Raw genomic sequence first — 21869 nt, 5'->3', positions numbered from 1 at the left:
TTAAATCTCATTGCATCAACTTCCTCAACGCCCCCTCAAGCTGCAATCAAATTCAGCTGGGCCAGAGGGGATATTTTCTGGTTAACTCACAGGTTCTCTCCCCTGCAGCCATTTCAAAGCAGTTTCAGTAATTAAAATTGACTGGCTGGTTTTGGACAGTATTTCCCTGAATCCCTCTGTATCCAGCTGGGAGCTTGCTTTCTGCCCAGAGGTGTGACAGCCATGAGTGCTAAGAGAAAAAGAAAAAAATCTGTATTTCAGCTTTGCCTATTCTTGTTTTACCTCTGCATGAACAATATTTAATGTAGAACAACGAATGTATCTCAGTTATTGTCCAGCTGTGTGAGAGAAACTGGATAAACTCACTCAGTTTTATGCTTCTTGGTGATTTCAGACTGATTTCTTGAAAGGCAGCTCAAGTCCTCCAGCATCTTCTTATGGGTTAACTTGGGTTCTGCTTTTTTGAAGAAAGTTTGGTCAGATATTATCATTCTCCCTTTGCAGTGCACAAGGAGATAACAATTAAATGTACTTCCTTTTAATGAGGGTCTGGGTCTTGGCACGGCATTTACAAGGAGGTTAAGGAGACAAGAAACTCCTGTAACAGAGAGACCATTAAAGTTTGTCTTCTGTTAATAATAATACCAGCTTAGTGGACAAAATTACTTTAAAGAGCTCATTAAGATTAGAACATCTTCATACCTTTCTCAGATTTCTGTGGTACTTGACAGTAAATTGTTAATGTTTATTTTCTGGCCTTTTTTTTCTGGCTTTTTAGGAGAGAATGTACATGAAGTTTTAAGGAGTAATACTGAACAGATGGGTGTGCATTTTTTTCTAAGGATGATGCCCAAGAGGCTGTTTAACAGGTGAAAAATGTCAAAAGACTGGCACAGCAATGCCTGTGTAGTGACTAGATTAAGTTTTGGAATTCAAAAACACCAAGAAAAAGCCCTCACTTTTTGGCTCAGTATTAAATTATTTGCATTTTTTCACATTTAAGATATCAGCTAGGAAGAGCTGGAATCTTCTGGCAAGAACAGCAGCTTCCTGTATAGTTCAATCAAGGCAGAAAAATCCAGCCAGCAAATGCAGAGCACAAGATGAACTGACACTGTGTAAGTTATTGTGGCAATCTGATTCATCAGAATCTATCATCTGCTTTCACTGTGGAGAGAATGGAGCAGCAGGGATGCACACAGAAAGTGTTTTAGCAGCCTGAGAGCACAATATAAATGTAGAATTGGAGCATTGGAAATTTGGGCCAAGCATTAATGGCAACACTTTGCTGCAGTGTGCTGAGCAGAGAGCAGATCCATGGAGAGCTTTGGAACTGCAGGGTGAGGAGGATCCAGGTGCAGTGTTTGCTCTCTCTGAGACAGCCTGGGCCGGGTTTCCTCCCTGGGTGTCTGTGCCAGGCTCCTCCTCCTGCTTGGACAAAGCCCCTCTGCTCCAGGTGCTGTCCTGGGGATATTCCACTCCCAGAGCTGCTGAGCCCTGTGGATACCAGGCTGCAGAAAAAGGGAGGAATTGCTGCTCTCAGCACACTCCTGCTTTTGGGAGAGAGCTGGACGTCACAGGATGGGTTGGCTTGGAAGGGACTTTAATGGTCATGCAGTTCCTACTCCCTGCCATGGGCAGGGACACCTTCCACTAGTCCAGCTTGCTCCAGCCAGGCCTTGGGCACTGCCAGGGATCCAGGGGCAGCCACAGCTTCTCTGGGCACCCTGTGCCAGAGCCTCCCCACCCTCACAGGGAAGAATTTCTTCCAAACACCTAATCTAGATCTACCCTCTTCCAGTTGCAGCCTATGAGGAATTTGCTGGGACAGAGCTCACTGTGAGCAGGTGTGGCCTGCCTGTTGTGTGTCTGTGTTTGCAGTGAAGAGGTTCCATCAGAGGGGATGTGCTGTGACTGCTGGAGCTGCTTGAGGACGCTCACCAGCCCACCTGGATGGAGGTTTGGAGTTTGGGACTGCCCATGGGAGCTCTGCTGGAATCAGCACTAAACTGAACCTGGCTCATTGCAGCCCACAAAGGGCTCTGCTTGAAAAACATCCTGAGTGACCCATCTGATTCCTGGGAGCTGTGCTGGGTGAAGAGCTCTCTCCCCTGCAGAAGAGCAGAGGAGTGCTTTGCTGTGCAGCAAATCCTGTGCAGTCAGTGCCAAGGAAGCACTTTGGGGCAGAGCCCAGCAGTGCAGGGACACTGAGATCTGTCTGTGCCTCTCCTTGCCGACCAAAGCCAGGCAGCACTGCCTGCTGGTGGCAAGGTGGTGTTTTCCTGCTGCAGGTGAGACTGTGCTGAAGGAAGCACCATGTTTATTAAAGGATCACACAATTCTTCCACAGCACAACTTCATTTTCAAGAGCACAGAAGTTTGTTCAGAGCAGACAGATGGCCTCAGATCAGCTTCTGCTGCAAATGACTGCTTGAATCTTAGGTACGAGGCATGATTCAAACCTGACTGCTGGGGGTGCCAGGAAAATAAATGATAGCTGCCAGGGTTGCAGTCTGTTGCCCAGCTAATTCCCAAAATCTCACTCCTGCTACTGAGAGCTGACAGCAGGGTTCAGAGATGACAAATGATCAGAAAATAACACAGTCTGTCCAGGCCTTTGGTCTGATCTCTGTCCAAGCCTGAAGAGTCAGCACTGGTCCTCTGCAAATGCTGCTCTTTGGTCCCAGAAGATACAGGTCACACATGGAATTTATGATTAATCCTCATTGTTAGAGCATGAATCTTCAGCAAAGGATAATTACTTTAATTAGTTCTCAGTGTTTTGTACTGTGGAAAAATCCCTGCTTACCTTCCTCCCCTGAGACCTGGTCTCTACAGGACCTGTCTGAGGTGGGTGAGGGGATATTTGTACCCCCAGGGCTGGATGCAACATTGGAACCAGTCTGACAGTATCAAGTTTGGGCCAGGAAAGCTTAAAATCTGTGCCAGGGCTTGGGCTGAAACTGTGTCAAGGGCTGTTTGATACTCTGTTTAGTATTTCTAACTTTCTTCTGTTCATTTAAGTGTTTAGGAACTGGTTGTTTGCCTTTTTGCTACAACACCGGCAATGGATGCAACTTAAAATGTTTTATTTTGGCCTAAAAGCTCTCATTGCCCAGGAGGTTTTGAAGCTCACCCCTTTTACTTGTTTGTTAAATCTGCATTTTATTGAGCTTATCTCTGCACACACCTGAAATAAACCTCATCACACAAATTCCATACCTCATTTTACACCTCTCCCAACAAAACGCAACCCCTTGGTCACACGGGTCTTCCCTGGAAGGAAAGAGCAATTTGTAGCAGTTCTTTGCCCAGCTCCTCGTGCCTGCCCCCGGCGCAGAACTCGGCCGAGAGCTCCCTGAAGGTGATGCAGACGCGGCGGTGCTGGATGTGCCTGCGGCGGATGCCGTGCTTCCACTTGTACCGCGCATCCCCGTGCAGCACCACCAGCGACCTCTGGGGCAAGAGGATGGCCACGCTCACCTCCTTCCCCGGAACCTGCCTCGGCGACAAAAGGCACTCGGTTCCCTCTTCTCCTGGATTTCTGCACGCTGATGTCTGCGTGGAAGGTGCAGGGGGGGTAAATTCTTCCTTACTGGAAATGGGAAATAATTGGATGGTGTCCTGTGAGTCGCAGGACATGGAGAGCACAGTTTGTGAGAGCAGGTTCAGGCTGACCAGGCGCTCCCCCCAGAGCCACCAGTCATCAAAGTGGGGGTCGATGGCAGAGCCCCTCTCTGGTCTGTAATCCAGGTTACACTGTTCCACAGGTAAGAAACCACTGAGCACAGCACAGGCCTTCATCTGTGCCACAATCTTCCTGCTGAAACTTGGCAAGCCAGTAAAGCTGCCAGCTTTCAGCCTTTGTTTCTTGAAGTTCACTTTGGGTCCGTAGTCCTGTTGGAAAATAAGAGGGAGGGGAAAGCTAGTGTAAAGGAAAAATCTAGGACAAGTCTTTTTGGAGAGGCTGTTCCTGCAGAGTTCTGTTCTCATCTCTTCCACTGACCTGGTTGCCAGGTTGCAAAAGGACTCAGTGAATCTGCATTAATCTCTCTGGATTTGTAAAGTAAAACCAAATCTGAACACCCACTTCTTTCCCTTGGAGATTGTGTGAACTTTAATGCTGGAACACACACCATCAAATACTGTTTATTGTAACTATCATGTATTTTTGCAAGAAGCTGATTTTAATTACAGATAATTCTTGCCATTGATTTCAGGAAAAGCTTTCAAAGGAAAACACTTCATGAAACATCTCAGTATTGTGGGTTTTAACTGAAAACAGCTTTCCTTTTCCAGAGGGATCTAAGATCAGATGTGCTTCCAAAGTCCAACCTGTTTCTTTCGGCCAGACTGTGATGGTTTCCAGTCATCTTGATCCATCAGTTCCACTATCTCACACTCTTCATCTTCACTAATGAACTCCTCCACCAGGAACACCCCTGGAAAGGGAAATGCCCAGCCAGCAAATTCCGAGTGCTCATTTCCTTTAGCTAGACCTGTTGCTGGACAGTAAGTGAAATTATCTTCTCCCTGTGGAAATATCAACGGAAAAGGGGAAAAAAGCAATAAGATATTTTCATTATTTACCCCTGCAACCTTGCTGTTGCAGCATGAAAACTGCACAGTATTCTTGAAGACAGAGTAATTTTACAGCTGCTTTTGGGGAACAGCTATTCCATGCTCTTTTTTTCCAGCTGCAGCATCAATGTGCTGCTTGTTGAAGCCAATTTTTTTTTTCCTAGTGATGTCTTTATCCTGGAAAGGCAGGGAAGAACCGATGACCCTCAGGGCCACAGGTATAAGGAGATTAATGGTGGGTATTGCTTCAGAGATACGGTTTGTCATAGCAATAAATGCTGAACGAGGAAAGTTGATGAAAACCACGCAGGCCACAAGGCAGAGCTGTAACAAACGAATGTGAACGTAACACGTGAGGCTCAGGTGAGCTCCGGCTCTGAGCGTTGTTGAGGCGAACAATTCACAATACCCGGGGAGGGGCGGCCACCGCTGGGGCTCTGCTCGGCCCCGTGCTGTGACCCTGCGGCCCCGGGGTCCCCGCTCCGGGCACGAGGGTCCCGCCGCCCCCCGGCCCCGGTCCCCGCCGCCCCCCGGCTCCTCCCGCCCTCCTGCCCGCCCCTCCCCGCCTAGCCGCCCGCCCCCTCCCCGGTACCTGCGGGGGCGGAGCGGCCGGCGCGGGCCCCTCGCAGAGCAGGCAGGAGCGGATCCCCTTGCAGCCGCAGCCCGGCCCTCCGCCGCCGCCCGCCGCCTGCATCCCGCCGGTTCCCGCCTGCATCCCCCTCCCCGCTCCTCCTCCCGCCCTTCCTTCCTCCCCGGCTCCTCTTCCTCCTCCCCGGCCGCTTCCAGGTGAGGCCAGCGGGGCTGGGCGCAGGCCGCGCGGTCGGGCAGCGGGGGTGGAAAGGGGGGTGCGGGCGGACTCGCGCTCCCAGCAGCCTCCACGGCGCGCCCGGGCTCCCCGCCGCTGTTTGGCGCCGCGGGGGACGCTGGGAGTTGTAGGCGCGGCGCGCACCCCGCGGGGGCGCCTCAGGCCGCGGCCGGCGCCGGCCCCTCGCGGTGCTCGGTATCCGGAGGCGGCGGTGACGGGCGAGGCCTCGGCCGGGGCCGCACCTGCCCCGCCCGGCCCGGTCCGGCCCTGCCCACGGGCGGAGCCGCGGCCTGCGGCCGGTGCTACCCCGCGGCCCGGAGGCCGCCCGGCGTGCGCGGACAGCCCGGCATCCGTGGCCTTGTCACCGCCGCGGCATCGCGTCCCGGGGCAGCTGCACGGAATGCGTTCAGGTCAGGGGATGCCCGGCCCTGGGGTTCCATCCCGAGAGCTGCGGGGGGCAGGAGGGGCCTATTCCCTGTGCAATAACCCCGGCGTTCGGCACCCCCGGTTACCGAATGTGCCTCTGCAGCATCCCCGGGGCTGTGGGATGGGACCGGCCGTGTCTGGCCTTCCCTGCGGCTCCTGCCCTGTCACGGCTGTGCCAGTGTGCCAAAGAGAGGCCATGGCACGTCCAGTCACTGGTGTCACATTTTTATTGTAGACAGAGATTCTGAGGGAGCTTTGGTTGAACAAGCCTGACCCTGTGCTTGGACTCTCAGGGAGAGCTCTGTCCTTTGAAAAATCAAATCCCACAGAGCTGCAGTTTGAGCTGGCTTTCAGATCAGCTCTTTGTGCTTGCATACAATATTTCAGTGCATACAATATTTCAGTATATACGATATTGTGCCCCTTGCTCATCACACAATGTTGCAGGTGCTGTAGGTGTGTGCTGCTGCTGAAACCAAGCCCAAGCACAGCTCAGTGCCCCGTGTGCCCCTCACGATGTGCTGGAGTGGCATTTGGGCAGCACTGATCTAACACAGAAAGACAGGAGCGAGCCTGGCCTTGGAGCTCTGTTCTCTTTTATTTCCCTCTTGGAATCTGTGTCAGGAAGAGTGGGAAGCCCTGGACCAGTCATTTCATGGAACTCTTTTGGCCCTGTCAGCACTGTTATTCCAAATATCAGCATATCCCTCTGTGTCTACTGAAACATCAGTTAATCACCAACAAGACAGACAGCTCTGTTGAGTTTTATTTTTTATTCCTTGATGAGGAAATAATGTCCTTGATTGGTGTGTTCTTGAATTTCTGCTGATTAATTCAGTTTTCCAAAAATTTTGGGGAATTTGGAAGTCATCAGGCAAGAGTCTGTCCAGCTGGCCAGGCCAGTGAGCTCAGTGTCACTTTTTTGGGAGAAAACCATTCACAGCAGGTGTGTTGACTCTTACTGCTGCTTCTTGTTTGAAAGAATGTTGGAATTCCTGGAGCAGAGCCCGGGAGAGGCACAAGCAGGTACCTGTGATGCTGTCCTGGTCCTGAGTGCCATCACTCATGGACAGCTTTCACCTGCAGCAAGTCTGTCACTCCAACAGCCACAGGATGTATCTCTGTTGTTCTGGAGATGGATTGGATCAGCGTGCTGAGAGCCTGTGCCCAATCCAATAAAAATCTCTGCCATGTTCATTTTAACCAAGTAAAAAAGGTGGCTTCCAACACAGCAGCAAAACCAGTAGATAACCTCATAAAAATTTTTTTCCCTCCCTTGGAGCTGTTGAAAGATTTCCTCTTATTTCCATTTGTTTTATCAAGGTAACCAGAAGACATCCTCCAGCTGACTGATTGGTGGTTCCAGCAGAGAGGTGGAGGTTAAAAATGTCCAAAATCACCACAGAACTTCTTTTGGAAAGAGCAGTTCCAAGATCCACGAGGCTCCGAAAGATCGAGACACTCAAGTAAGTGCAGACAGGCCCATGGAAAATTCCAGATTAATTCAACCTGGCAATGGCTTTTTATCTGTGTGTCTATCTTCCCCTAAACATTTTTTTACTTAAATGAAGAGAGCATCAAAGCACAGAGCTGAGAAGGATCAGTGAGCAGTGGTGGCACTGCTTTCGCTAATTGGTTATTGGCAGATGTCATCTTTTTTTGCCATTTCTAGTGTATATTTGCTGCTGTTTTTTCAAGGCTGGATCCCAATTTCCTAACCCCAAGGTTATATCCTTACCCCCAAAATTCTTGCATTTTTTCTAGCAATTTTTTAATGTGGATAAGAGAATCTTCCAGCATGGATTTCAGAGGGTTTTTTAAGTATTTTTGGCATTATTTCCCTTCCATTTTCCTCTCCCTCCATCAAGTTCCACCTCTCCTAAACCCAGTTATCCCACTACCTCAAATATTGCAGAGGGAGAGAATAAACTCTGAATCACTTAAAAACCATTAAAAACAGTTTTGTCACTCAGGTCCTTGACAGAGATCATTGCAAAAATGTGTCCTTGCAAATATTTAACACAGAGCTGGCCAATCCAAGTGGCTCAGCTGGCCAGTTTCTGGCTGGCATCTTTGTTGTTTTTGTTGCTGAAGTCAGGAGGTTTGGGTTTCACATGTACTCCTTAAAGTTATTTTTTTCAGTTTGCCTTGTGCTAAAGTAATTATTTTTAGTGAGAAACATCAGTTAATCACCAAGAAGACAGAGAACTCTGTTGATTTTTTTTTTCCTTGATGAGGAAATTATGTCCTTGATTGGTGTGTACTTGAATTTCTGCAGTTCCTCTGAGTGTCAGCTGCAATAATATCAATAACAGAGTGGTGGGGAGATGTTTGAATTCTGGATTTTTGGACTGTGGCTTTCTCCATGCAGTTCTGTACTGTGATGTGTTTCAGAAAGTCTGTTTGGGGAACACCACTGAGTTTTTTTTCCCCAAAAGGACACCACAGTCACAGCTCTGCAGCCAGCTGGGTTGTCCTCAGCCTGTCTTACCAGCTCTGACTGGCTGGCTACACTTCTGAGATGGCAAGTGAAGGAGAAAGGATCTTGCTTTCTGGATTTATTTGTCTCATTTATTCACATTTCATTAATATCTAGAAGCTTATTTTTTTAACTGGTCATTAGAGAAAGAGATTCTGTTTGTTAAAGGAACCCAAACTTGTGCCCTCAAGAGATATTGGCTAGAAGCTCCCTTTGGAGCTCACCTGAATGATCTAAACAAATATAAATGACCCTGCTTATATTTTGCAGTTTTCACTTTCTTACAGAGAAGGGATATTTCTTTTCCCCTCACCAATATTGTATCACTTCCCCATTCAGGACAAAGTTCTGTTTTGGTGGCAGTCTTGGGATTTTCTTAGGTGAATTTTTACATTTACCATTGGCAGTTTTTGTAACAAATCTCACTATAAAAGAAATGGAAAAAACAGTTTTTTTATTAAGTTAGTTATTTGAAAACAGCCAGATTATTTGGGAACACACTCTGCACTTGGCATGAACTGTGAAATAATGACTGCAGTGCATTCTATGGACTGGGTACACTGAGGGTGCTGTGTCTTGAATTGCCACAGCTTCTCTTGTTGGATCAACATTGCACAGGAATAAAATACCAAACCTTTGAGAGGTATAGTAATTTTTTAAATATACAATAAGAATTTTTCTGGTGATTTATTGCTCCCAGCCAGCTCAGTAACCCCTAGGAGATGATCTGAATTGCAGGTTAATTGTAGTTTGGCAGACTGAGTCTCTGATGTTAGTTCAGACACATCAGCTGTCCCACACTGTGCCCACAATCCAGAATGCTGCCACCAGTGTAGGAAATGGATTTGAAAAGAATTCTTAAAACTTGATAGAAAGTTGATAGGTTGAAAAACATTTATAAAGCATTGTGACTAAGAAATAAGTTTTTGATGGAATGGTGTTGAGTTTTACATATCTTATGTTCTACTATTTATTGAGATTAATAATAGAATAAAACTTTATAAAACACTTTTTAGTTATTTAAACTTTATAAAAATTTTAAAAACTAACAAATTGGTGCTTCCATTGTGAGGAAGTGATAACTCAAGAGATAGTTGAGTTAACCCTAAAAAAACCAATGGTCAGCTGTACCCAGGGAGTTGTACTGGACTGAGATGCCACCAGGTGGGACTGTCTATGCTATGAAATCAGCATTTGTTCCTCCAGTGAGCTACAGATAGTTCATGGTTAGTTTTTTTGTTTTTTGTTTTGTTTTCAGCCTGTCCAAGCTGCAGTTGAAGACTGGAGATTTAGACCCGCGCTTGTTTTCCCGCCTGAGGCACCTGCAGAAACTTGATCTCTCTGATAATTTACTGGACAAATTTCCCAACAGCCTCACCCTGCCTGATCTGCGTGTCCTGAACTGCAACAATAACAAGCTGGAAGATGTGACTGCTCTGAAACAGTTCCCTCTGCTCGAGGAGCTGACCTATGAGAACAATGTGTACTTGACAGTGAGTTACCCCCCTCCTTCCATTAAACAGAAACAAAAACAAACAGCACTTGTGCAAAGTTCTTATACATTGTTCTTGGGCAGCAAGTGCGAGGGCATTTAGAGAGCAGCCAGCCTTTGTGTGACTTTTAACCACTTTGTGCCACTGCTTCTCAATCTGCAGAAGTGACTTGCCCAAAACCACTCAGATATTAAAATCTGTGTCCTGATTCTCTAGGCCAAAGTCCTGTCTTAGGTGCCTTATCAGGTACAGTACCTCATGCTCATACTAAACATTTTACTAGTGTAAAATACAGGAATGACTGTGTAGAGAGGTTCTTAGAGAAACACAGAATCACAGAATGGTTTGGATTGGAAGGAACCTTAATGCTCATCTTGTTCCACCCCCTGCCATGGGCAGGGACACCTTCCATAACACCAGGTTGCTCACAACCCCATCCAGTCTGGTCTTAAACACTCCCAGGGATGGGGCAGACACAGCTTCTCTAGACAACCTTTGCCAGTGCATCACCACCCCCACAGTAAATTTTTTTCCTAATATCTAATGCTAGTTTTATATTCTAATATCTGTATTAGTTTTAGTGCCCTCTGTGCTCTGGAAAAGAGCACAGACTGGGTCCTCAGATGAGGGTTTAAACTTGGTGATTAGTCTGGTTTAGGTTTTGACTTCTCCCAAGAGGATCTGGTGACAAGTCAAACATCCAATGATCTATAAAAGTCAAACATCCAAAACTGATTTTATTTGTGCTGCAAACTGGCATCAGCTACTCACCATCCCCACATATTTATTTGTTGTTGCACACTGCTAGTATGTGTGTGGCTGTATGGTGAACTATCTGATCCAAGGAATTCCTGCTGGAATTCCTGGACTGGAGGCAGGACAGGCCTTCCCCTGTGTTAGAGGTCAGGGATATGAGCAGAGCTCCCAGCCTTGCACCCAGGCCCAGCAGATGAGCAGTTACACAGCCCCCACCTTGTGCTGGGTGTTAGCACTGCCTGGGGGCTGGGCAGCTCTGCAGTTTAAGATCCCAATTCATAAAGAACATGAATTCACACCTAAAATGTGAAATTGAAGTTGAAAATCCTGAGGAGATTTTATGAAATGACTTTCTCTTACTAAATATATTATTCTCATATAGGCTGTATTTTAATCGAGGACTAAAAGTAAAGCATGTACCACATATATAAATTTTGTAACTCTAGTGTTTTTTCTCCTTCTAGCTCAATGATGACTATAAAGTAATGTTTCTTTTGCAAAATCTTCGTCTGCTCAATGGCAAGGACATAACCAAACTGGCCAACCATGTGAGGCGTGTCAACAGCCACAAGCTCACCAGCAAGGTAAGGTGTGGGATATTTCCTTAACCTCTAAACACCCCAAAAATAACTAAATCCTGTGCTCAGTGTAGTGACAGAGCTGCAAACAAGCTTCAAGTGGTTTGCAATGCCTGTGGTATGATCTGAGCCCAGCCTGAAGAATGGGCCACCCAGGAAATGTTTCACAGCTGCTTTCTCTGCTCACTGCTGGCATCTGCTCTACCTGCTCTGTGCAAGCAATTTGCCTTTGGTTTAAATGACAGGAGCAGGGCCAGCCAGGTCTGTGTCTGATCCTGTAGTTTTTCAGGTCACTCTGATCATCATTCAAGAATGGGAGAAGCCTGGTGCTGCCAGAACAGCTGCAAACACCTCCCCATCTAATTTAAGTTACTGTCCAGGCCCCAGGAATAGGGAGCACAAAACCAGGCTCTAAATAATCCTGCTTTTTCCAGCATTCACCAGGAACAAGAATTTTTTCTTTCTTCTTCAGTTGTGAATGTTTAGAACTCTATTTTCACTCATTTGTCTACACAATTTAGCTCCTGACAGATTGTCTCCACAAGGCATCGTTGTGATCTTGAGCAAAATTATTGTTCAATTATGAAAAAGGTTTGGTTGGCTGTTTTTTTTATGTATTACTACTCTTACCATTTGTATTCTAGTTAATTATCTTCTTAATCCCTTCTGTGTAACAGTAGAGGAAAACTCAGATCCTGAAAACTGGGATGAGTTATGCTGAGTGTTGTCTGCATAAATCCTGTGAACCTCAAAGCCTCCTGTCCCAGACAACTGATCATGGTTGGCTGTTTAATGAGACACCAAACACTCCCCTGTGCTGTTCTTTTTGTGGTGTCTCTGCCCTGGTGTTATTTGTACCTGCCTGCCCAGTTCTTAGTCCTGTGTTTCAATGTAAAAATGTCTGTTGGGTCCAAATGCTGATGGATGTGTTACTGCCCACCAGAAACTCCAGTGGAAAACTGTGCTGGCAGGTGAGCATCCTGTATCAGCAGCCTTTTGGAGTCCAGCTGTCTCTCCAAATGGGTCCTTGCTGACAGTGTCTGCTTGGCCACACTCACTCCAGCTTGCTACAGAGGAGCTGACTTTCTGCTTAGCTGAAGTGGTCATTTGAACATGAATAAATAAATTAAAGTGGTTCCATCACGTGGGGTTGGCCACTTCTTAAATGCTTCCACAAGTTCTCTCATGCTTTTCTGTTGAATAAACTTAGTCTTTCTGCCTAGGTTACTGCTCACTGGAAAAAATTCTTCAGTGACCAACTCCCTGAGAAATACACAGCTGAGCAGGTGAAGTCCATCAAGAAGAAGTTCCTGAAGTCAGTGCAGACCAACGTGGTGTATGGGCCCAGCTCACTGAGCGAGTTCACCCGCTGGCGGGTAGGTGACATCCCAGGCAAGGACCCTGCTCCTGCTCCTGCATGGGCTGCAGTGAAACACTCCATGGATTTGGGTGCTCTTGCTGACAACTGGTATCATTTTTCTCTGTCTTCACTGCTTTGTTAAGCAGTTACCAGGTCTAAACGTGCACCAAGTTGAAATGGCTGTCATTAAATATTATTTTTTAATTCATAAGCAATAGTGATACTTGTACTCATTAATCAGACTGCAGTATCCTTAATACTGAATTATTTGCAAATTAGTTTAATAGTAACTTTTATTCTTGATGAAAGAGTAAAGACAATGACAGAAGTGTAGTTACCATTTGTTTTATTTGTTTGTTCATACGTACAATTGAGACTTCCATCTCTCCTTTGTCTTGTTGTTATTGCTGTGCTGTTGTTTCCACAGCTGTGTACTCTGAATGCCCGTGACAAAGTGAAGTTCTTGGGTCATGTAATGTCAGCTGGGGACTCCTCCACCGCTTGTGAACTTCACACAGAATAGTGGGAGCAGATATTAAAACCTCAGCAAAGCAGCTCTTTGTGCCATGATACATCAGAGCTTGACATTCTGTGGCTCTTTTGTCATCAACTTTTTCTTTTTTAACATATCCACATATTTGCTTCCCAGGTGAAAATGATTGCAGAAGAGTTTCTGGCAAACTCACTAGGTCTGGAGTTAAATTCTGATACTGAACCAGAGGAAAAGACAGATGAGGATGAGGAAGAAAGCACAGAAAGCCCCAGGGAAGCTGCAGAAGAGGTGGCTCCGGTAGGTGATGTTTCCAGTTACATTAGCAATGTTCTGTTTCCTGGGAATTCAGCAGCTCTTGTCAGTTCACATTTATGACCCTTTGGTAACCACAGGGGCAGTCTCAGGCTCCAGCCTGTATCCCATAGCTCAGGTTCTTCTTTACAGCCAGATTGAAGCTTTCCCAGAAATGTGAAGGTCGAGTTGCTCCCTGAGAGAGCTTCCATTCTCACAGGGACCAAAAACATTGCATGAGTGCAGTGCTACTCACTCCACCTCTCCTCTAGGAAGAGATATTTTAATTAGAGACCTGGGCTGATGCCTGGCCAGGCTCTGCTGGTGTTTGCCTGCTTGGAAATGGCTGCAGACTGAACCCCTGTGGTCCATAGAGCAGATTTGTTTTTCTACATTGAATGTAAATTGCAAATAACTGAGACAGGGGAAGGGAGCTGAAAAGGAGGCTGGATGTGTGGTTTTCATTAGCTTCTGCCTCTAGGAACCCTGCAGCTCTGGGCTGTCTGATTCCTGGAACCCAGTCTGTAACTGTGGGAGGATACTTGCATTTGAATAATTAATGTCTTTGACTTAGAAATTATCTGCACATCTCGTGGAAGCTAAAAACCTTCTGTAGAACCTGACAACATGCTTTACAGGTCACAGTAACACCCAGCAAGAGGAAAAGAAATCATTCAAAATCAAGCTCTGGAAACAAGAGGTCCAAGACCCAGGCAAACACCGAGGAAGAAGCTGAGGTTAATCCCAGAAAATCCACTCATGTGGAGGATGACCCAGCTCCTGATAAACCAAGAACATCAAACCAACCAGCCAAGGAGGCAACCCCTGAGCGGGGAGCTGAAGGGACACAGAAGAATGGAGAGCAGCTTCCCAAGGGGCAGAGCAACAGAAGATCCAGTCAGATGACAGGGGAACAGAAAAGCCAGGAGCAGGACAGCAGTGTGGTTACCTTGACCCCTGTGAAGAACTCCAAGCGCAAGGTACATCCAACAGCCCCCTGGGACTGGCTTGGGGCCTCTTGGTTTAGAGTGGGAGGAGCTGCCTTCAGGTTTCTTCAGAGCTCTGCACAGCTTGGAGCTCATAGTTGGCCAAATATATTGTGAGTTTTGGTTTGGATTTTTTTTTTTGTCATTGTTTTAAATCTCTCAGAGGCATCAAGGGAGAGGAGGAACCCCCCCAGGAGAGCCCAGTGGATCCCCTCTGGGGGATGGATGGACCAGCGCTCCGAGCTGGTGCACTGCAAACCTGTGCTTAGAAATGGGACTGGCAAGCCTTGCTCTCAGCTCAGGGGCTGCATGGGGAAAGGTTTCCCCCTCAGCTCAGGCCAGTGGGGATCTAAAGGGTTTTCCATGTTTCTCTGCTGTAGGAAATGGGGTTCTCTGCTGGGGTCTGCTGGGCACATCTTTGCTAAACAGCTCCCTGCTGCTTTAGGAGTCTTGAGCATTGTGGCACCTCAGTCTCTCCTGTTCTCCATAGCACAGACAGGCTGAAAAATACTTGAGTTTAACTCAGATTGCTGTGTTCAGCAGAGGGTTCTGTCAAGGCAATCACAGTCAAACTGTGTCAGGGGAATGAATTTTCTAAATGTGGATGGTTTATTGTAGGAGGATGTCAGTGCAGAGCCATTGCATTTTCTTCAGTGTCACAGTAAAGGCAACAGCCGCGAGGATTTTAAAACGCAGCTCTGGTCCTGTGTCTTCGAGCCAGTGATAGACTCTGGAGCCAGGAAAGGTGAGCTCTTAAAGAGGTTTGCAGGATTCCCAGAACCACCTGGCTCTGGAATCCCAGCAGACTCCATGCCTTAGACCCCTGCTCCTTCTAGCTGTAGTCTCTGTTGTCAGGAAGAGATTTGCTTACGTAAATTCTCCTTTCACTTTGAAAACAGGAGACTGGGAGAGCACCAGGCAGTGATAAGCTGCAGTCTTCATGTGTTATCTCTGAATCTGGGAACTTCTCACTCATTATTTTCCTCTTTCAGATCCCATTGTGAGCTCCTCCAGAACCGTGGCAACCTGTGGAGGGGAATCTGTCTGTCTGATCGATTGTGAGACAGGGACAGTGCTGAAAAAGTATAAAGTGGCTACAGAGGTGGGTTACAAGTGGGAAGGGTAAGCATTGAATGGGAATACCAGAACCTGTGATAATTACAATACCACAATCTGTAATAATTACTATCTGTGATAATACATATTGCAAAGAGGTCTGAAAGTGTTAGTATGGACAGATGTTAAGATGAAAATAGATAGTAAACATTGTTTGTTATTCTTTTAGCCTGGTTTGGGTTTATTTTTTTATTAGTTTAGGAGATCAGCTAGCCTGCCAGTCCTCACACAGATGTGTCTGGCTGCTGAGCCTGCTTGACAGCACAGAGGTATAAAATCCACTTTCTGTAGTTTATGCTCTTCTGAGAGCTGTTTTGAGTTTTGATGCTCCATCTTAAATAGTCGTGCCATTCCACCTGAGTAGAACTTGTGACAGTTGTCTTTTCTCTGAGCTAACAGCCACCACCCTGCTGGCTGTTCTCTGTTCTCTGTCACCCCAGCCTTGTTTTCCTTGTGTCCCAGGAGTTCTTCAGCGTTGCATGGACAACCCTCACAATGGTGCTCAGCGACAGCCGCAAGAAAGCTCACAACATCCTGGCAGCTGCAGGGAGGAGAGGCATTGTCAAACTCATCCACGTGGCTGCTGACTTCTGCTATGGAGAGATAAAGGCTCACAAAAAGCCCATTGCCACTGTCTGCTTCAGCCCAACCCAGGACACCCACCTCTTCAGTAAGTCTGCCTCAGAATCCCTGGGTTTAGTTGTGATGTGGAAAAGTCAGGGCTTCCTTAACAAGGGGAATTGTCACCGGGGCAGGCAGGGACACAGGAACAAAAGGCATGGACAGGCATTTGAGAGAGAACATTGTGACTCTCCTGTGACAGCAGGAACAGCTTGTTTCAGCCAGAGCCTGCCTCTTTAGCTGAGGTGCAGCAGCTCCTGTTTCTCCCTTGGTGGTTCTCAGGGTGGCTGTCACACACATTAGCCACAAACAAGCCCAGTAGTGGATCTGTTCCACAGGGATGAGTAAGAAGAATGGCAGAGCAGGCAGCTGGGAGCCAGGCAGTGACAGGGGTCTCCTGCAGCACAGCAGCCTATTATGGGCTGTGGGGTTTCATTTTATCCAACAATGTGCTTAATTTACTTTGATTTTTTTAATGTGAACTCTATGCCTCGACAGAGATTTCTATTCAGCTCCTGATGTCAAGGAGAGCTTTGCCACACACAGAGGCTGTGGCTCATGGACTGGTAATGAACCATCATGTTACAAATTGTAACTGCATTGTCAGGCTGTACAGTGAGCTGGGACAGAGCCATTCAGGCCACACCTGCACCCCACAGCACATTGTTTCTCTTGCCTACAATTACCCACATCCTGGAGTGGTTAAAGTGCTACATGAACCATTAAAAGTGGAATTTTTTTTTAGAATAGGGGATACTTTTCAAGAAGAAGTTCAGGAATGCCAAAAAGCAGAAGCAGAGGAAAGGATTAGGAGGGTGGTGGAAGGGATAAGGAGGTTGGTAGCACAGCCATTTAATGGTGTGGACAGCAATACTCATTATATTTCATAGAAAAATCTAGAGTAATTAAGGGAGATTCTTTGCATCATCTCTGGGGAGGGGACACCAACAAACTCTGAATTTGAGGGTTGCCATCTGATGAGGGTCCAGGTTATTCAGAGTAATCTGTTAGAACTGTTTCTGCTTCCAGTGTATCAGCTTGGTGACATGTTTCTCACCCTCTGTGAGTGCCTGACTTTCCCACTGGGAGCTGCTGTGGATGTGAACACAGTAAGCCATGGATATGTGCAATAAAGTGATGTTTGCCTGAGAGTAGAGATTGGAGCTCGTATTTTAGATTCCACTAGAAGCCCTGACCAGAAACAGGCTCAGAGGGCCATCAACCAAAGACCTTGTGAAGCCACAATTCAGTAATGGACACCAGGAAACAAACTGTTTTATCTGCCCCTCTTAGAGCACAGGATAAGAACACTAAACACTGACTGTGCATGTGTGACAGTGTTGGGAAATGCTGGGCCAGGAGCCTCAGGGACTGTTGCTGTGCTTTAATGAGCTCTCTGGAGCCTTAGAGGGTGGCTGTGACTCAGGCAGAAGTGCCAGCTAGCAGAGAAGAGCCAGATGAGCAGCAGTGTCACTACCTGCTTCTCTTCTGTGTCCCACAGCTGCATCCTATGACAAGCGAATTGCACTCTGGGATATTGGGATTCCAGACTGTGACTACAATTTCAAAGCAAGGTAAAGGTTTAAAAACCAGATGTGGCCAGTCCAAGAGCCTGTAACTATCACAGCACCACTTAACTGCTTGTTCTCTGCTTTTTTTTAGCCAGCTGCTGGTGCTGGAAGCGGCCTCAATCCCCCTCCGGATTGCCCTGGTCCCCACCTGCCCAGAGCAGTACCTGCTGGCAGGCTGTGAAGATGGCTGTTTTGCCTGGAACATAAAACTGGATAAGGGACAAAAAAGCAGGTGAGAACCACAAGCTGGGAATGTGCATTTGCTTTCCAGAACAAAAAGGAGTAGTCCTAGCAAAGGTTTGACTTCTAACTGAGGAGGTCTGAGCAAAAGCAGCACATCCTACCAAACTTAGAACATTCTCCCCTTCCCAAAGTGGCCAGAAAAAAATAGGAGCATGATGCTCAAGGACTGTTCAGAGCTTATATTAAAGCTGCAGGTGTTGCAGGCTGCTTTGCAGGACGGCTGGCAGGAGTGTAATCTAATACCCCAAAACTTAAGGGTGTGTCATCTCCAGGCAGTGTAACGGAGTGTAAACTTTTGGATCCATTTCCAGTCTCACAGTGAGGCCTCCCCTGCTCCTGGGACGTGAGGTAACCCAGGAAACTGGGACCCTGTGGGAGCTCAGGACAAAATTATGAGGAAGAAGCAAGTGAAGTCATGCCCTGCTGACAAATATCCTGATGCTGATGGAGTGCAGCAATCTCTTGAGCAAACAGACTTCTGCTGTATTAGTAAACTCAAGTGACCATAAGTGTAAACTCAACTGGGAATTCACCTGAGCTTGGCAAGAGATTCACTAACACACAGATTTCCTTCTGGGCTCTGCAGCCAGGTGCCCTTTCACTGCTGGCTGTTCAGGACTTGGCTGATTTCACCCTTCCCCCCTGCTCTAGGCCTTTTGAAGCCATATTCCAGTTTCCTAGTGAGGAGAGCTTGACAACATCTCACAGGGTTGACGGTTTGGCTTTTCTCAATGATGATGTTGTTGGTGAGTATAAACACAACAGCACAATCCCAAAAACAGTGGGGCACTTCAGCATGTGCAGGGTGAAGCCAGCATGACAAGCAGAGGGGCTGAAAGGGGTGTGACAGCCTCTTCAGCTTTGGGGGGCTGCACAGGATGGAGTTGTCTCCCAGTCACTTGTCTTTCCCAAAAATGTGCTTAGAGTGCACACCTATGCTTGGACAGGACCAGAAATCAGCTGGACACATCCCTGAGTGCACACATGGCCAAGCACTGCCAATGTGGAAAGGGGGAAGAGTCTCTTTCTGCTCAAGGGCTGGTGGCAACAGGATATTTTTTAGGGGAACTGTGGGTTTCACATCATGGGCTGGCTCCTTCTGAACAGCTTATGCTTGTTCTGCAGCTCAGGAACATAAGCATAGCACTGAAAATCTCTCTGCAACCTCCAATTATCCTGAAATAAGGTAAAAACAGGTGCAAACAGTTACTGCTGGATCAGATCCCATGGCTTGAAATCCATATTCTGGATTGACCACCTCTGTCTCACTGCATTTTGCTTCCCAGCAGTTGCCACAGCTTCTCCCTTCCTTTCTTCCCTAGTTTCCAAGAGCTCCAAACCAGGATGCATATACTTGTGGAGCTGGAGCAAGTCTTTTGATGCCAAGGGAAAAGGATGCCAGAGGACAATGTCTGCAGTTATCCTGGCTGAGCTGGAGTGGTCCACAACAGACATGTCCTACCTGACACTCAGCACCTGCCCAGGTAGGAGCACTCATTTCCTGGGGCCATGGCTCTCCTTTGATCCATGGGAGCAGCCTGGAGCTGGAGGCAGAGGCCTGGGATTTCAGAGCTCTGCTCTCCCCCCTGCAGCTCTGCAGTGCAGCTCCAGCAGCAGCTGGGTGGAAATAACAGCAGTAATAAATAATTACAGCTGCACCTTCTGCCTGATCAGGGGGGACAGTTGAGGCTGGGGGGTGTTTCTTGCACAGGTTTTCAAAGCACAGAGTTAAGGGCTGGGCCCTGTGGAGCCACTGGGATGCTGAGTGGGCAGGGATGTCACACACTGGGCAGCTGGGTTTGGAGACTGACAAGGCACAAACCAGTCAGCACTTCCCAAAACAAAGTCAGGAGAAATCCCAAAGCATTTAGCACTAGCTTTTCTACAGAGAGAGCTGGTTTATCTTTGAATTAATTCCTTTAGAATAAGGTAAATTCATATTTTTGTGCCAATAAGGGAATTTTGCTGCAATATGGCACCCTCCATTGGGATCCTGCAGCTGTCCTTTATAGCAGAAAAGACCCCCAGCTCCACACTCATTTCCCAGCTTTTTCTTCTGCTCTCACAGCAAAAGAATACGTGTTCTGTGGGGATGAGAAGGGCAGTGTGTGGATGTACAACCTCTCCACCTACACCACGGGCTGGGGCTCTCCGAAGGGAAAGCGCTCGGAGCGGAGGATCTCCCCCACTCAGGTAGGGCTGAGCTGCTCTCTGTGCCTCCCTTCAGCTGGTCCCAGAACATGCCTTGTGTTTCCACAGCTGACCCTCACAAGCAATTAAAAGTAATTTCCAGAGTGTGGCCAAGGCCATTCACTAGGGACAGGAATGAGAAGCTGCAAAGCAAATCTGTCACCCCCTGCAGCTCCTCCAAGAACAGCCCTAAAAAAGTGGTGAGGAGCACAAATCACAGGTGTGCAGGCACCACATCCCCCAGGGAGGGGAGGGGAGGGAAGCCAGAGTGAACATTCCCTGGCAGGAAAGGCCTCACTGCTTCCCTATGCTCACTCACCCTTTTCCTGCCCAGTATTCCCTCTGGAGACAATTCTCTTTTGGGCAGTCACTGTCCCCTTGCCTGTCCCTCTGAAAGGACAATCACAAACACTCCAAAGGCTCTCAGCCACTGCTCTGGAGCCACATTAGACAGAGTGTTCCATTATTTCTTCCCTGAAAGGGTTATTCAGGTATGAGAAGGGAGTCACCATCCCTGGAGGTGGCACTCTGAGCTCTGCTCTGGGTGACAAGGTGCTGCTCAGTCACAGGCTGGCCTCAATGCTCTGGGAGATCTTTTCCAACCTCAACAATTCTGTAATTCCTCAGGGTTTTTGGAAATGCATTGCCAAGCCACCAGAAATTCCTCTGGGGCTGAGGTGCAGCCGATTTCACTTGTGCACTAAACCCTGACCCTCAAGAGAAGGAAAACCTGTGCCTCAGGCTCCCATGTCCCCCTCAGCCACATCCCCACCCCTGTGCTCTCCCACAGCTCCTCTGGGGCTGAGGTGCAGCAGATTTCACTTGTGCACTAAACCCTGCCCCTTTAGAAATATCCCATAGCTCCAGGAGCCCTCAGGAGCAGGAAGAGCCTGTGCCTGAGGCTCCCATCTCTCCCTCAAACATGTTCCCATCCCCTGTGCTCTCCCACAGTTTCTCCTGGGCTGAGGTGCAGCTGTTTCCACTTGTGCACCAAACCCTGCTCCTTTAGGAAAATCCCACAGCTCTTCAGGAGCAGGAGGAGCCTGGTCCCCATGTCCCCCTCAGCCATTTCCCCACCCCTGTGCTCTCCCACAGATCCTCTGGGGCCGAGGTGCACTAAACCCTGCCCCTTTAGAAATATCCCACAGCTGCAGGAGCCCTCAGGAGCAGGAAGAGCCTGTGCCCCAGGTCCCCATGTCCCCCTCAGCCACGTCCCCAACCCCTGTGCTCTCCCACAGATTCTCTGGAGCTGAGGTGATTTCATTTGTGGACCAAACCTCGCTCCTTTAGGAACATCCCAGAGCTCCTCAGGAGCAGGAGGAGCCTGTGCCCCAGGTCCCCATGTCCCCTCCCTGTGCTCTCCCACAGATCCTGACGTGGCCGGAGCTGCGCGTGAACGGGGAGCAGCCCCCTGAGATCCTGGTGAACAACGTGGTGGCAGACCCTGCCTTCACCTACCTTGTTGTGCTGACCAGTGTGAACATTACAGCCATCTGGAAGAAATCCTAGTCCCCTGTGCCACTGCTCCACCCCCGTGCTTTGACCTAGTGCAGTATTAGTGACTGTTCCCCATGTGCCCATCAACGTTTTCTAGAGCAGCTTTATGTGCCAGATGGAGAAAAAAAAAAACAAAAAACAAACAAGGTAAGAGTTTGTTAAACCCATCAGATCATTGTAAACATCCGGTTCCTTTTACTGTAAGTTTTCACAATTTGTGCATTTGTTTTATAGAAATGACACTTAATAAAACAAAATACCAGTTCAGCTGGCAGTGCCTGGATTTTTTGGCAGGAAAAGCAGAGAGTTCATGTCCAGCTGTCACTGAGCAGCTTCTCATGCTGGAATCCTACCCACAGCAACCTCCCCAGCAGCCCAGGACA

The 21869-nt window shown here is 47.8% G+C and overlaps 2 protein-coding genes across 3 annotated transcripts; one reads left to right on the top strand and one right to left on the bottom strand.

The window, feature by feature from the left end:
* Positions 1–472: 472 nt before the first annotated feature.
* ALKBH4 (alkB homolog 4, lysine demethylase) lies at positions 473–5307 on the bottom strand. Its single transcript, XM_005493880.4, has 3 exons — positions 5174–5307; positions 4336–4533; positions 473–3897 (listed from the first exon to the last, which is right to left on the bottom strand). Exons 1-3 carry the CDS (start codon positions 5294–5296, stop codon positions 3262–3264), a joined length of 957 nt encoding a protein of 318 aa, XP_005493937.4. The 5' UTR covers positions 5297–5307; the 3' UTR covers positions 473–3261.
* Positions 5227–21632, top strand: LRWD1 (leucine rich repeats and WD repeat domain containing 1). Of its 2 annotated transcripts, none has more exons than XM_005493869.4 (16): positions 5227–5367; positions 7136–7278; positions 9550–9784; positions 11005–11124; positions 12342–12494; positions 13128–13268; positions 13901–14242; positions 14867–14993; positions 15241–15350; positions 15827–16034; positions 17487–17559; positions 17648–17788; positions 18451–18545; positions 19122–19283; positions 19868–19992; positions 21358–21632. In XM_005493869.4, the coding sequence occupies exons 2-16, from the start codon at positions 7199–7201 to the stop codon at positions 21496–21498; spliced, it is 2253 nt and encodes a 750-aa protein (XP_005493926.2). In that variant the 5' UTR covers positions 5227–5367; positions 7136–7198; the 3' UTR covers positions 21499–21632. The 2 variants fall into 2 exon arrangements, with proteins under 2 accessions (XP_005493926.2, XP_005493925.2); XM_005493868.4 differs by lacking the exon at positions 5227–5367 and adding an exon at positions 5658–5796.
* The last annotated feature ends 237 nt before the right edge of the window (positions 21633–21869 follow it).

Source organism: Zonotrichia albicollis, chromosome 22, assembly GCF_047830755.1.
Source record: "Zonotrichia albicollis isolate bZonAlb1 chromosome 22, bZonAlb1.hap1, whole genome shotgun sequence".
Taxonomy (NCBI): domain Eukaryota; kingdom Metazoa; phylum Chordata; class Aves; order Passeriformes; family Passerellidae; genus Zonotrichia; species Zonotrichia albicollis.
This window is presented reverse-complemented; position numbering and strand designations above follow the sequence as displayed.